Source organism: Hipposideros armiger, unplaced genomic scaffold, assembly GCF_001890085.2.
Source record: "Hipposideros armiger isolate ML-2016 unplaced genomic scaffold, ASM189008v1 scaffold_32, whole genome shotgun sequence".
In the NCBI taxonomy this organism is placed as follows: Eukaryota; Metazoa; Chordata; class Mammalia; order Chiroptera; family Hipposideridae; genus Hipposideros; species Hipposideros armiger.
Genome location: NW_017731382.1, coordinates 1,229,986 through 1,242,413, shown reverse-complemented (window position 1 = coordinate 1,242,413; position 12,428 = coordinate 1,229,986). Strand labels below are relative to the sequence as shown.

The 12,428-nt window shown below is 60.4% G+C and overlaps 1 protein-coding gene and 1 long non-coding RNA gene across 3 annotated transcripts; one reads left to right on the top strand and one right to left on the bottom strand.

Annotated features, from left to right (window-relative positions):
- Positions 1 to 12: 12 nt before the first annotated feature.
- LOC109380103 (uncharacterized) lies at positions 13 to 473 on the top strand. The gene is made up of 2 exons (XR_002123373.1): positions 13 to 138; positions 417 to 473. It is a non-coding gene; the product is annotated as an uncharacterized LOC109380103 (long non-coding RNA).
- Positions 474 to 706: 233 nt separating this feature from the next.
- On the bottom strand, positions 707 to 10,838 carry CABLES2 (Cdk5 and Abl enzyme substrate 2). Of its 2 annotated transcripts, none has more exons than XM_019637342.1 (9): positions 7,841 to 10,838; positions 7,656 to 7,748; positions 6,352 to 6,429; positions 5,582 to 5,690; positions 4,893 to 5,058; positions 4,377 to 4,480; positions 4,027 to 4,133; positions 3,089 to 3,293; positions 707 to 2,882 (listed from the first exon to the last, which is right to left on the bottom strand). In XM_019637342.1, exons 1-9 carry the CDS (start codon positions 7,957 to 7,959, stop codon positions 2,742 to 2,744), a joined length of 1,122 nt encoding a protein of 373 aa, XP_019492887.1. In that variant the 5' UTR covers positions 7,960 to 10,838; the 3' UTR covers positions 707 to 2,741. The 2 variants fall into 2 exon arrangements, with proteins under 2 accessions (XP_019492887.1, XP_019492888.1); XM_019637343.1 differs by having other exon boundaries at positions 3,160 to 3,293.
- Positions 10,839 to 12,428: the final 1,590 nt, after the last annotated feature.

Genomic DNA, 12,428 nt, shown 5'->3' with positions numbered 1-12,428 from the left:
AACCCCAGGCGTAGCGTTTCCAGGCGCGTGGGCGCGCGTGTTGTGAGCCCCTTTTTCGTTTGACAGGTTGACAAGGTGACAGGCAGGTTCAACGGCCAGTTTAAGACCTACGCCATCTGCGGGGCCATTCGCAGGATGGTGAGTGTACGGCCCGGCTCAGCAGGGGCCCGCGGGCAGGCGGGCGGGCGGGCGTCGTCCCCCCTTTTCTCCAGCCGAGTCCGTTCGCTGGCCGCGTAGGTCGGCGCCTCTGACTGGACCGCCCTGGGCGGCGGGGAGGGCCGGTGGAAGGGCCGGAGCGGGACCACCGGGGCGGGGTTGGTGCCACTGGGATGGCAGCGTGGCTGGGTGGCACGTTCCCGGCGGGGACCTGCCAGCCTGGGGAGCAGGGCACGGAGTCCCAATGTGCGTCTTCCTAGGGCGAGTCAGATGACTCCATTCTCCGACTGGCCAAGGCTGATGGCATCGTCTCCAAGTAAGAGGGCTCGCGCGGGGGGTGCAGGCTCGGGGCTTCTCCGGAGACGCGGTGCTAATGCTGTTCCTCCTTCTGTTTAGGAACTTCTGACTGGAGAGGATCACAGATGGGGACTATTTGTCATAAATAAACAGTGAGAAGCCACCTGTGTTGGTTCTTTCTGTGCTAGTGGAGGGTCAGGGCTGACGCTGGGCTATGAACGGTTGACAAGGAGGGGCCAGGCAGCCGATAAAATATGCTGCAAAAACAAACTTTACTTCAAAGCACAAATACAAACAGATCTCGGCTCTGAGGTCAGGTAGTTGCTTAATGCACGTTTAAAACCCACAAATGCTGCTGGGGCTGGGGGCGTTCTGAGGGAGTGGCACCAGACCCTTGGACACCCCTCAGATGTCTGGGCTCGTTTCAGAGGATGACGGACGGTTCAGGCCGAAGTTTGGCTTAAGTGCTGGCTTTGCTGTGGTGAGTGTTGAGTCCCACACACGGGCAGCTCTTTGACACATTACTAAAAAGGACACAGACAACATTGATAAACAGCTAAATCTTACTACATAAATATGCAAACTTAAATTACTGTATTTATCAGCTGTTCGAATATCTGTAAAATTCCCAAGGAGATGGGTCCCTCGAGGCTAAGTTGTAAACCAGGACATACACTGTTTGAAAGGCAGTCCCATACAGTGCTTGAAACGGAAGTGTCCTTGAGATGCTATGGTGGCAGGACAGGCTGCTTTCCAGAAGAAAGGTGCCTGAGGCCCAGCAGCTTCCAGCCTCCATTCCGCCTTGTGTGCACGTCGGGTTTAGGAGGCTATCTTGGGAAGGAGGGAGACACTCCTCAATAAATAAGGTTGGGATGTGGACTTGGGCGTCGTCCATCCTGCCCTGCAGCGCCCTTAGCCGGACTGGGTGGCTGAGGAAGGGGCAGCAGGCCTGCAGGCAGCAAGTGGGTGGGCAGCTGCCCACCTCCGTTGGTGTCTAGGCTGAGTTGCTGGTGGTTGGGTGCTGTGATGAGAACTGGCTCTCTTTGCAAAAGCACCAGTCCACACGGAGAGAATACAGGGTGGGGGCTGTCCCAGGGCCCCTCCAGTGACAAGGTTAGAGCACGGTAGGGAAGCAGCTTAATGGCCCAGCCAACAGCCATTTTTCAGACCAGCTGACTCACCAGTCCTTGGTTCTTAGGTATTTTGGGGGCAGCAAACTGGAGAACTGGACAAGACTACATTTGTGCAAGAACAAACCTGGAAAAAGCTGAACATGTTGGGTACAGACATCCACAGAAGTGACAACCACTACCCGTTGGGGTCCGCTTAGTGAGACAGGCTGCATCAGCCTGCTGCTGCTTGCCCAGAAGATAAAGGCATTGAAGTTGACTCGCTTACAGAGGTGGTGCTGTGGGGTGTGGGGGCTGTGACGTGCTCATCTCCCCGCTTGAGAATCCAGCGTAGTTTCAAGTTGACTTCAGCGCATGTCACTTAACCAGTTTTTGTTCCCTTAAAAAACAACCCACAGCAGCATCCCAAATGATAATAATAAATCTGCTGCTTTTCTCGGTCACAATATTGCTTAGGAAGGTCAAGAGGCAGCAATGCAGTGAGCTGAGAGTCCCAAGTGTCACGACCAGTGGGGTTTTCCTGGTGAGGGGAAGGACAGTGCCCACATGGGGTGCATGACACTCAGGCTTCAGGATTTCACAGTGACACGATGCTTGGAAGAACAGATCCAAGAGTAAAAATAGCAAAACAAACCAGGAGTGCTCTTGTTGGCATAATGTGGCGCTAGAACTGCTTGTGGGTGCAGGGAGGGGTGTGGCCAGCCCTCCAGCTTTGCAGGGCTGGGTGGGGCTGTGTGCCATAGCACTATTTCCACATCCAGAAACCTGAAATAGCCACGATTCATGCTTCGGTACGTTAACTTCAGCAATTTCAGTGTGTTCAGAGCACTGGAAACCCAGACTGCCACCGCAACACTAGTGCAGTGGCTAGAGGGTTTGCGGACGGCAAGGCAACACCAAGGAGACAGACGCAGTGAAGGCGGGATGCGCCATGAATCGAGGGTGGTGGTGCCAGAGCAGTCTCGGGCATGTGGACGAAGACAGTAACAACCCCACACCGTCCATGTACGAGCTCAGGAATACTCAAATACCGTGTGATGTGGGGCTTTGGAATGAAGGAAACAGTGCGTGGGACAGCCCTTGGGCCCACAAACGTGGGTGCGCTGAGCAAGTGGCAAGGGCTTGGAGTGCCAGGGTGGTCTGGGCAGCTGGCCTTGGCTAGAACTGCTGGGTGAGGCGTCTGTAATGAGGTAACACCTGGTTCTCAGGGAGATAGAGAGCAAGTTCCAAAGCCACGAGCACTGTGAACTCAAACCCAATTAGATCCCGTCTGTTGAATCGAAACCTTTCTTCTAACTTCTGTGTTGAAAAAGAGAGAAGGGTTAAGCGGGGTTCCTGCTCTGGTTCCCATGAAGGTGAGCAGGTCTGGGCGTGGGTGTAAGGCCCCACTCCAGGATAACCAGTGGGCAATGACCACCCACCCCAAGGGTGGGGCTGGGCATAGGGAGCTTACAGGTGCAGCCAAGGTGGGCCTGGGCGGGGCAGGGTGGGGCGCGCACACTCACATCAATGAGCTGCTTCACTTCGTTCTTGCGGAGGTCGCTGCTGATCTTGGCAGCAAGCAGCACACACGCACCTGCGCACAGCTTGCGGTTCTGCTTGTTGAGCTTGCCCTGCAGGACGAGCTTCTCGAAGTACACGTAGGCCATGGACACCGTCACGGGCTCCAGGCTGCACTCCTCAGAGAGGCTCCGCATCTCCCGTTTTAAGCTGGCGGTTACACAGGGGACAGGTGCTCATGGGGCCCAGGGGCAGCCACCCTTTGCCTGCTACAGGGATGTGCCTTTGGGTGGTTAGAACAGTGCTATTCCCTCCAGGTGGGTGCAGCCCAGGGTCGAGGCCCACATCTGGGTGGGCAGGCAGCAGGCTGGCCTTGGGCTCCATTCACTCCTTGGCTGGGTCTTGTGGCACCTCCCAACTATACCAGGTGGCCCACAGTCCTCAAGGGGACACCACAGAGGACAGAGTCCCTGCTAGACACCACGAGTGCACAGGTGCTGTGGTGGCACCTGGACTAGTAGCCATGGAGCTGTGGGGTGGGGGTGCAACGGGACGCGGCAGGCAGGCAGAACCCCAGCGAAGGGCAAGGACTGAAGCCCCACCTGGGCCAGCAGCTCCCCCACTTGTCGTGGGGCGATGTACAAGCCGTCTCGGCTCGTGAGTTCGTCTTCGGAGTGGGGATAATGGCAGTGCCTGCCTCATGGGCTGTCGTGGGCACCAGTGAGGAGGGCTCAGTGGCCTGGCCAGTGGAGGCACGCGCATGTTACTGGCCTGGTCGGATGGTGGGGGGAGGGGCCCACCTGAATTTGTCAAGCTCGGGAATGTATGGGACACAGGAAGAGAGGCCGACAGGCCCTCGCAGGATAAAACACATCACAAGAGGTTTTGGGGATGTCCCCGTGGTGGTGGTGGGGCCCAGGGACGTCGGCTCAGCCCTCCCTACCTCCTAATTTTGCTCAGTGTCAGCCTGACATGCGGGAACTTCTCCCGGAAGGTCTCATTCATGTCCTTCTTGAGGTCAGAGGGCTTCACATACTCGATCACTGTGGTCTGCAATACAGGGGGGCAGGTGAGAACCCCATGCAGCCCCGGGGGTCTAGCGCCTGGCCTGCAAGCGCAAATGCACCATGCCTTTGAGAACGACACACTTCAGGACAGAGGGCACCAGAGCCAGGGTGTGAGGCGGTGGCAAGGGCCACCCCAGGGGGGTGTGGCCAGCACTGTTTGGTGGCTTGCTGCCTGGCCCTGCCCACACAGAGCTGCTGGTGTCCTGGGGTGGGGGCGCTTGCGTACCATGTAGGATGCGAAGATGAGGACCCGCTTGTGTTTGCCGCAGGGCCACTGTGGGTCATCCAGAAGGTTGGGGTTGTACTCCAGGGCATCCCCTGCCTCGCTCCCTGCAAGCACAAGGCAGCCCTGAGCGCTGGCTCCTGGCTTCTACCAACCCAAGCCTGGGCAGAACCTGCCTATTGCCCTGGGGGCAGCGGGACTGAGGGCATTGAAGGACAAGGTAGCGGTGCTCCTGGGGTCCGGGAGGCCATGGTGGAAGGGAAGCGTTACCTGCCAGGGACGGATACCCTGCCCGACCCCCACCTGGGAGCGGCCTGTGCACGGCTTCTCTCCACTGCCTGGCTTGGGCATCTACTCTGTGAGTCCCCTCTCTCCCGAGAGGCCGCACCCCAAATCCATGCCCCAAGCCTAGCTCTGTTGAGGACTGTGGGCTTGAATGCGGTTCACTGCTGCCACTTGGGGTCCTTGGCAGGGCTGGCGTGGCCACCTGCCCCTGCGCCCTTGCGCCGGTTAGGGTACCTAGTTCCGTGCCGGCTGGTGCTGACTTGGGGGCAGCAGGTTTGTATCTTGATGCCGGCAGAGCCCGGGGGACGCTGGGCCGGGGCTGGGGTGGCGGGCCGTGGCCGTCTGTTTTGTGTGCGACCAGGGCGTTGGTAGGGTACAGGAACTTGGCATAAGATACGACCTGCAAAGGCAAGTGTGTCAGGGTCAGTCCTGCTTGTTCCGGGCCCCACAGCCCATCCGAAGACCAGAGGTCAAAGCAAGCTCTGCTCTCCCACTTCCTGCAGCAGGAAGGCCCCACACGGACAAGCAAGGAGCCACGGCAGCTCAGGCCACAGGGCTAACCTTCCTGGTGGCCCAGAGCTGGAGGCTGCTCTCTCCACGTTAGTATTCTCAGTAAGAATATTCCAGAACATCGTCCTGCAACCCCTTATCTACAGCACGGAGCACCCTCCCTGCCTCTGAAGCCCCTGACCTCTGACCAGCAGGGCACAGGGGGTGCCCCTCGCAGCTCAGGTTGTTTCTCATTCCCCAGCTGCTGCACAAGGCTCTGGGCCGTTCCTACAGGGCTGTGTGGCTTGCAATGCACCCCTTGCGTTTTAGAAGTTTAAGGTGAAACAAAACTTCATGTTCATTTTCTCCATAAACGTGATCTCGGTGCCCACCCGCTCGCCGGCCCTGACTGTGTGGACCGTATCAACTCTTGCCTTTCCATCTGCTCCCAGCTCAACGCCTTCCAACTCAAAGACCATCTCGGAAGAAACGGACACGCCGCCGGACGGATGCCTCTGTTTCTGGCTGTCCACCCTCAGGTCACTGCAATGCATGGGATGAGAGAGCTGCTGGACCCTCCTTCTGCCCCTCCAGTGGGCGGGGAGCAGAGCCTCGGGTCACAGGTCGCCCACCTCTGCACTTGCGATGCCCGCCCGACAGAGCTGCTCTCGCTGGGAGAACGGCGGCCCTAGCATTACTGGGGCACGCGAAGGACTCCAGCTGTAAGAACTGCCCTTCTCTAGGCCCAGGCACTTCCTGTTAAAATGCCGATTGCCAGCGATGTGACACCGCAGCCCTGGCTACAGCTTTACCTCTAGTCCACTTTCCAGAGGCGTGCCCCTGCACCCCGAGGTCACAACGGGCGGGAGGCTTCCCCACTACTGACTTTTTACACCAGGTCACACGGTGCCATCCCACGCTAACAGCTGTCTCCTTCCCGGGTTACACACAGGACACAGTTGCCTGGACTGGAAGGATGCATGGCAGTGTCCCCATGAAGAGGACCGTCCCAGCATCACCCTTCAGGCAGCTTAAACAAAAGTGAGGGTGCGGACACGCCCCCTCCTGGAGAACCAGGAAGCGGCCTTCAGTACTCCAGAGAGGATCTGGTGGCAGCTGATTTGCTGACCACTGTATGAGGCTGCTGAGAGCCCAGGTGCAGCCCAGCCCACACCTGCCGCCTGTTGCCTCCCAGGCCACTCACCTGACCCGCAGGCCTTCCCCATAGGGCAGGACGGAGAAAGCCGCACACAGGGACCGCTTGGCGCAGATCAGCACAATCCTGTGGGGAGGCAGGGTCAGAATGGTGGCGGTGTTTCTAGGGGAGAATTCCTTCCCACCGAGACTCAGGTGACCAGGTGACTGGAACCCCCCAGGCGTCCAGAGGACTCGGACCAGGAGACCCAGTGGCAAGAGTCAGTCAGTCTGGCCTTCCAGCTCTTGCTGGTCCCCTCCATGTAATGAACACACTGGTGCACAGGAAGGGTCTCTCTCGCCTGGCCCCACAGAGCAGGGCACAGTTGGCCAGAAGTGGGGACCTGGGGTCACCCAGGAGGCTTTGGAGACCACAGAGGGTGCAGGCACATGCCCAGAGGGCTTTTTGGTTCCGAGAGCCCCTCCTCAGCCATCCGGGAGGGGCGGGGCCCATCTATGTCCTGAGCCAAACTGACCCATGAGGTGCCCTGGAGCGGGGGCGCGTGGCAGGAAGGACAGCCTTTCCCCCTCCGGGACCAACTGTGCCTGGTCAGGCCCCAGTCTAGCAAGGAGGACAGCAGTGGGAGACGCTTCCCTTTTCTGACTGGGACGACGAGGCACTCAGTGCCCACTGAGGCCAGCCCAGTGCTCCGACTGCCCAGGCCCTGCTCCTCAGCACCAGGCCCAGCCTGCCATGCTAGGGGATCAGGACTGTCCAACCTACGGCCCCTGCTGGGGAGGGTGGATACCTGGCAGCATGGCCTCCAGTGGGAAGGGGAACAGGGCGGAGACCCTTTGGGTCAGGGTAACAAGCTCAGACGCCTCAGGGCTGGCTGGGCGGTGGGGGAGGGAATGAGGGACAGGTGATAGGAACACCCCCATCCAATGTCTGCAGACACCGAGCTTCTGAGGGCACCCAGGCACCCACTGCCACTCTGCAGCCTGCTTTGGGGCAGATAGATTTGGGTTGGAGCCCAGCCTCCCTGGGCTTCCCTGAAACCGAGCCCTTTCCTGGACACGTTCTGTTGCTGAGCCTGCTCTGTGTTGACAGTGTCCCCTCACTCAGCACTTGCATTCCAGGCTTGTGTCCCCAGGATCCAGGGAGAGCTGGGGTGGGGGGCCCACCATGGACCCCGGCGCTCGGTAATCAAGGAGAGACAAGTGTGATGCGGAGGAGGGTCCACTTGGAGAGGGATGTGGATGAACTGGGGGGCCGACTGCCTCCCTCCCTGTGGCCCCAGGGCAGGACCCCACCCCACCAGGTGTGAGGGAGGACATGGTGGGCAGCCCCACACTGTTGGCCGCAGCCAGTACCTGCTGTTCTTGGTGTCATACTGCCGCATGTTCTTAATGAAGTGCGTCTTCTTCAGGCCCTTGTGTCTGGGGGACCCGGATATGTGCTTGGTTCTGCAGGTGAAAGACGGGTCACTTGTCCCTCCCGGACCCTCTCTGGCTCCCAGGGCCTTGAGCTCTGAGTGGGCAGTGGGTGGGACCCTCACCTTTGAACCGAGGCACAGACCGCTGCATCTTCCAGGAACTCGAGGGAGCAGCGCTGGGAGACGACCCGCCTTCTGTAAAGGTGACACCACAGGGCCTCAGGACACAGACCAGCAGGCATGCAGGATGAGTCAGGTAGGGGACCAGCAGCGGCCTGAGGACAGGCCAGGATACCAGGGGGGAGGGCTGCGGGGAGGGGACCCCAGGGGCCTCTGCAGGCAGGTGTGCTGCCCGCTCAAAGACAGCATCCTGAGGCCCGAGGTGGGGGCTGGATGAGCGCTGACCCTACGGTGGGTGACAAGGCAGGCCCTGCCCTGAGAGGATGCCCAGCTGGAGGTGGGGACCATCCCTGAAGAGGTGTCTGTGTCCTGCCCCACAGGGCTGGGCTCAGAGGCCTCACGGAGCAGCCCCGCGGGGCTTTCTCAGGCTCACTTCCTCAGGTAATATCCCAGGTAATGGCTGATGGCCCCTGCACCTCTGGGACCTCATCTGCAGAGCTCGGGCCAGCAGCAGTTCCCAGAGGCGCCCGGCGGATGCCATGGGCCCTCGGAGGCTGGCCCTGCAGGACAGGCAGCACTGGCACTCGCCGGCCCGCCTTGCTCCTCGCGTTCCCTCCAGGTTGCTGCAGGCACGGTGCTGTCCTCGCCGCCACGCTTAAAAGCTGTTCCCCGTTGGTTTCACAGACCTCCGTCCGTCGTTTCCTTCTACCTCGCCTCCCTTATAAATGTTTCATATGTAAACTCGATCCTCACAACAACTCTACAAGGTGGGGAGTATTACTCTCAGTTTACAGGTGGGGAAACCGAGGTACAGCGCTGGTGAGGCGGAGCTGGGACCTGCCCGCCTCACGCCACCCTGGAACCCTGTCAGGTGAGCTGGCATCAAGGCTGCTCCTGCACTGTCTCTCAGGGCTCCTATCCTGAATGTGGGCGCTCTCAGATAGGAAGAGAAATCAGTCTTTATTAGACATTGTCTCTAGTGTCTGATAAACTTCCTTTATTTTGTAACTGAAGAAACACCCAGCTCCTGTCTGAGGTCTGGAGACCACCCAGATGGAATGAGGGGCCCAGGGATGGGGCTGCTGTATGTGGGAACAGACCACCTGAAAATGGGTGCCCCTCCTCCTGACACTGAAGTGCCGCTCTTGTACCTCCAGCGGCCGACAGGTGCCAGCACCAATGATTCTGAACCCTCCACGCCAGGAGAGTGCAGGCAGTGGTCTTGTCCGGCCAGCCCATGGTCCACCCCCATCTGAGCATGGTTCCTGGCACCTCCCAGGCCCTCAGCACACACTTCTTGCATGAGTGGTTACCCCATGTCACCATGTCCCTGCCAGGCAAAGCAAAACCCCCGAATTCCAGCCAACCCCTCAGGGAGGCTCACAGTCTCCCCCGTTGACGAGACCCAATGTGTGATCTCTGGGGGGTCGAGCCTGGGTCTCAGCAAGGCCTGTGGGCCACCATGCGGCAACACGCATTCAGGCTCCAACCTTGGTGATCACCTCCAGCTGCTTTCCCACTGGAGAGCAAGAAACCCCCAAATCAGAGCTGTCAACAAATTGCCAGATGTGGCACCGACACTGGTTTCATTGGACAGGTGCTTGGCAGCCTCTGGAACACTTGGCTCCTGGCCAAGATGGCAGCTCAAATCCCAGGCCCTTTCTCAGAACTGGTGCTGCTAGAACCCTCCAGAACCTCGGGGGTTTCTGCTCCCAGTGACATAGCAATCCCGGCCGCATGGCAGAGCCCTGGCTCACCGCCCCCCAGTGAGCACCCAGGACACTAAGGAGAGCTGTTGTGGGTTGAGCTGCGTCCCCAAAAAGGAATGTTGCAGGTACTCCTGGTACCAGTGACTATGACTATATTTGGAAACAGGATCTTCGCAGGTGTGGTCAAGTTCAGGTGGGCCCTGACTCATGACTGGTGCCTCATAAGGAGGAGAAAACACAAGGTGGAGACAGAGCCACAGAGGAGAGGCCACGTCAACACAGAGGCAGGAATGGGAGTGATGCAGCCACAAGCCAAGGGACGCCTGGGGCCACCAGGGGCTGGGAGAAGCAGGAAGGACCCTCCTCTGGGGCCCCTGGAGGGAGCGGGGCCCTGCCCACACCCTGACCTCAGGTAGGAAAGCCAGCTGCTGTTGAAAGCTGCCCCGTGCGGCTTTGTTACGCAGCCCCTCGCCCCGGGGAGAAAGAGGACCCCCAATGTGGCATGGAGGAGGGTGCAGCAGCCTGGCGGGGGCCAGGGGTGCTCCTGAGAGCCTGTTTCTGGCCAGCTGGAGATGCCCGGAAACCCGGCTTGCTCATGCGTGTTAAGTGAACAGTGTTGAAATGAAAAACGAACAGCGTGAGAAGCTCCAGGGGTCAAGTCGGGCTTCCAGTGATTTGCTCACTGGCTCGGCAGAAAGAGCTGCTCTAGGCTGAGCCCTGAGTGTGAAACACAAGGTCCCCGCTGTGGACAGAACTGTGAGCACTCCTTGGGCAACCTGGCTGTAACAGGATCTCTGCTCATGGGCCACTGTCACCCTCACTGAGCCCTGGACACTCATCTGACCTCACGACAGCCCCTCAGGCAGAGAGTGCTTAATGCAAACCCACTGCACAGAGGAGCAAACTGAGGCCCAGAGAGGTCATGCCTCCTGCTCAAGGTCACAGAGCTACTGAATGGCGGAGCTAGGATTCCAACTAGCTCAGGTCCCAGGGCCTGGGTCAAACGACCACACTCACGATATAGACTTCGGGAAGAGAACCTCAGAATTCCTCCATTCCTAAAAAACGACAGCTCCTTGCAGCCTAAAGCCAGTGGCTAGCAGCCGCCTTTGCTGGGCCGGCCGCCCCTCATGCACTCAGCAGTGACCCTCTTTGCCTAAGAGCAGAGAGAGAGACGGACAGTCCCCATCTCAGGGCCCTGCGTGGGCCTGCCATCTGTCAGGGGAGACGCAGTGAGCCCTGGACACAAGGGCAGGGCCCTGAGCTCGGCAGCAGAGCCTGAGGAGGGACACACGCTCCGGGGCAGCTGCAGCCCTGGAGGTCAGGAAGGGCATGTGAACAAGGACTCGAAGGCCAAGTAAGAGGGAGGCAGGAGAGGGCTCACTGTGTGGGCCAGACAAGGGGTGGAGGGTCACGGGACTGCGGTGGCGCAGCAGGAAGACCCGGGGCCACCCTGACTCGCACTGCACCCTACCCTGTCCCCGTGTCCTCCCGAGCACAGCCTCTTCAGAAACGGCCGCAGCACAAGCACCACGGACACGCAGGGCTCCAGGCGCTTCACGCAGCGGCCTCGCTCCCAGAAGCCCCTCCCGCCAGCACGCAACGCGGCCAGGCTGCGGTCTTGTTCACAGGTCTGGCCCACGACAGGGCTCCCGAACTGCTGAACCGACAGCCTAAGGCGACATACAGTCTGCCCAGGATCCACACTCGCGACTGGGGGACCACGAGAGCAGCGCAAACGCCAAGTATGCCGGCCTCAGCCCTCCCAACCGAAAGACCCTTACAAGAGCCCCGCCACCCTGGCCTGCCTGAGGGCCGGGGGCTGAGGCACTGCCGCCGGAGCAGCCGTGCGGACCTCCAGGTAGAAAGGGCCACCTCGGGCGGCAGGGGACGGCGGCCGTCCAGAGGCCTCGGCCCTCCCGGCCAGGCACCGCCGGCCCGCGCCGGGCGGTGCGCTCAGCCCCTCCCCGCACACCTCCAGGGCCTGCTCAGAAACCCCCGCCCGCCCAGCGGCTCCGTCCTGCAGACAAAAGGCCGAGCGGTGGCCTCTGGGCAGCGGCTGTGGAGAGCAGCCAGTCCAGGCTCCAGGCCCAGGAGCCAGTGGCTCCTCCGGTGCGGGCTGTGGGGCGGGCCCGGGGGAAGGGGCCAAGGCGGCAGAGTCACCTGGGACCAGCATTCAAGGGAGCTGCAAGCTGCAGCTCTGCTTCCGGGAGAAGAAAGCGGGGCGTCTGGCTGCCAGGGGCTCTATGGGCAGGGAAGGGCGGAGCTCAGGGGTGGGGGGCTGCTCTGGGATGGGCTGAGGGGTTCCTAGAGGATTAACTGCAACCTGGGATGTGACTGGCCCAGGGACACAGCTCAGCGGGGACGATGGGGGCGGGGGCAGCATGGGTACAGTGGGGTGGGAGGCCTGGCCTGGTGCAGACTCAGGCTGGATGTCACAGTGCAGTGGATACCGGGGCACATCGAAGGGACATTTGGGAGTCCCTGTGTCCAAGGGAGTGACAAAAGTAGGTGGCGGAAGGGGCGTGTCCACAGCTGAGAGGGCTCTGTCTCTGGGGGCTGATCAGGGCTGAGGGAACCCTGAAACTCATGTTCAGGGAACTGACAAGGTTAAAAGAACCATGATCTCAGATTCAAGGGCTGGCGGAATTAAGGGGGCCATGACCCCTATGTCTGGGGACTTGACACGGGCTGAGAAACCCCAACATCAGCGTCCAAAGGGTTGACAGGGCCCCGGATGACCTGACCCTGACACCTGAGGCTGATGGGGCCCAGGACGTCCCAACCCTGTGCCCGGGCTCACTGGGGATCAGGGTCACCTCCTGATCCCAAGTCCGGTGCGGATGGGGTCCCGGCCCCCAGGACCCCCGGATCCCGTGCAG

Excerpts from the sequence above, each read along its gene's own strand:
- CABLES2 (XM_019637342.1), bottom strand. The coding sequence starts at position 7,959 with ATGCCTGCTGGTCTGTGTCCTGAGGCCCTGTGGTGTCACCTTTACAGA. Across the intron at positions 5,059-5,581 it reads AGCTGGGAGCAGATGGAAAG|GTCGTATCTTATGCCAAGTT; the intron begins GCAAGAGTTGAT and ends TTGCCTTTGCAG. Across the intron at positions 3,294-4,026 it reads ACACTGAGCAAAATTAGGAG|CTTAAAACGGGAGATGCGGA; the intron begins GTAGGGAGGGCT and ends TGTAACCGCCAG.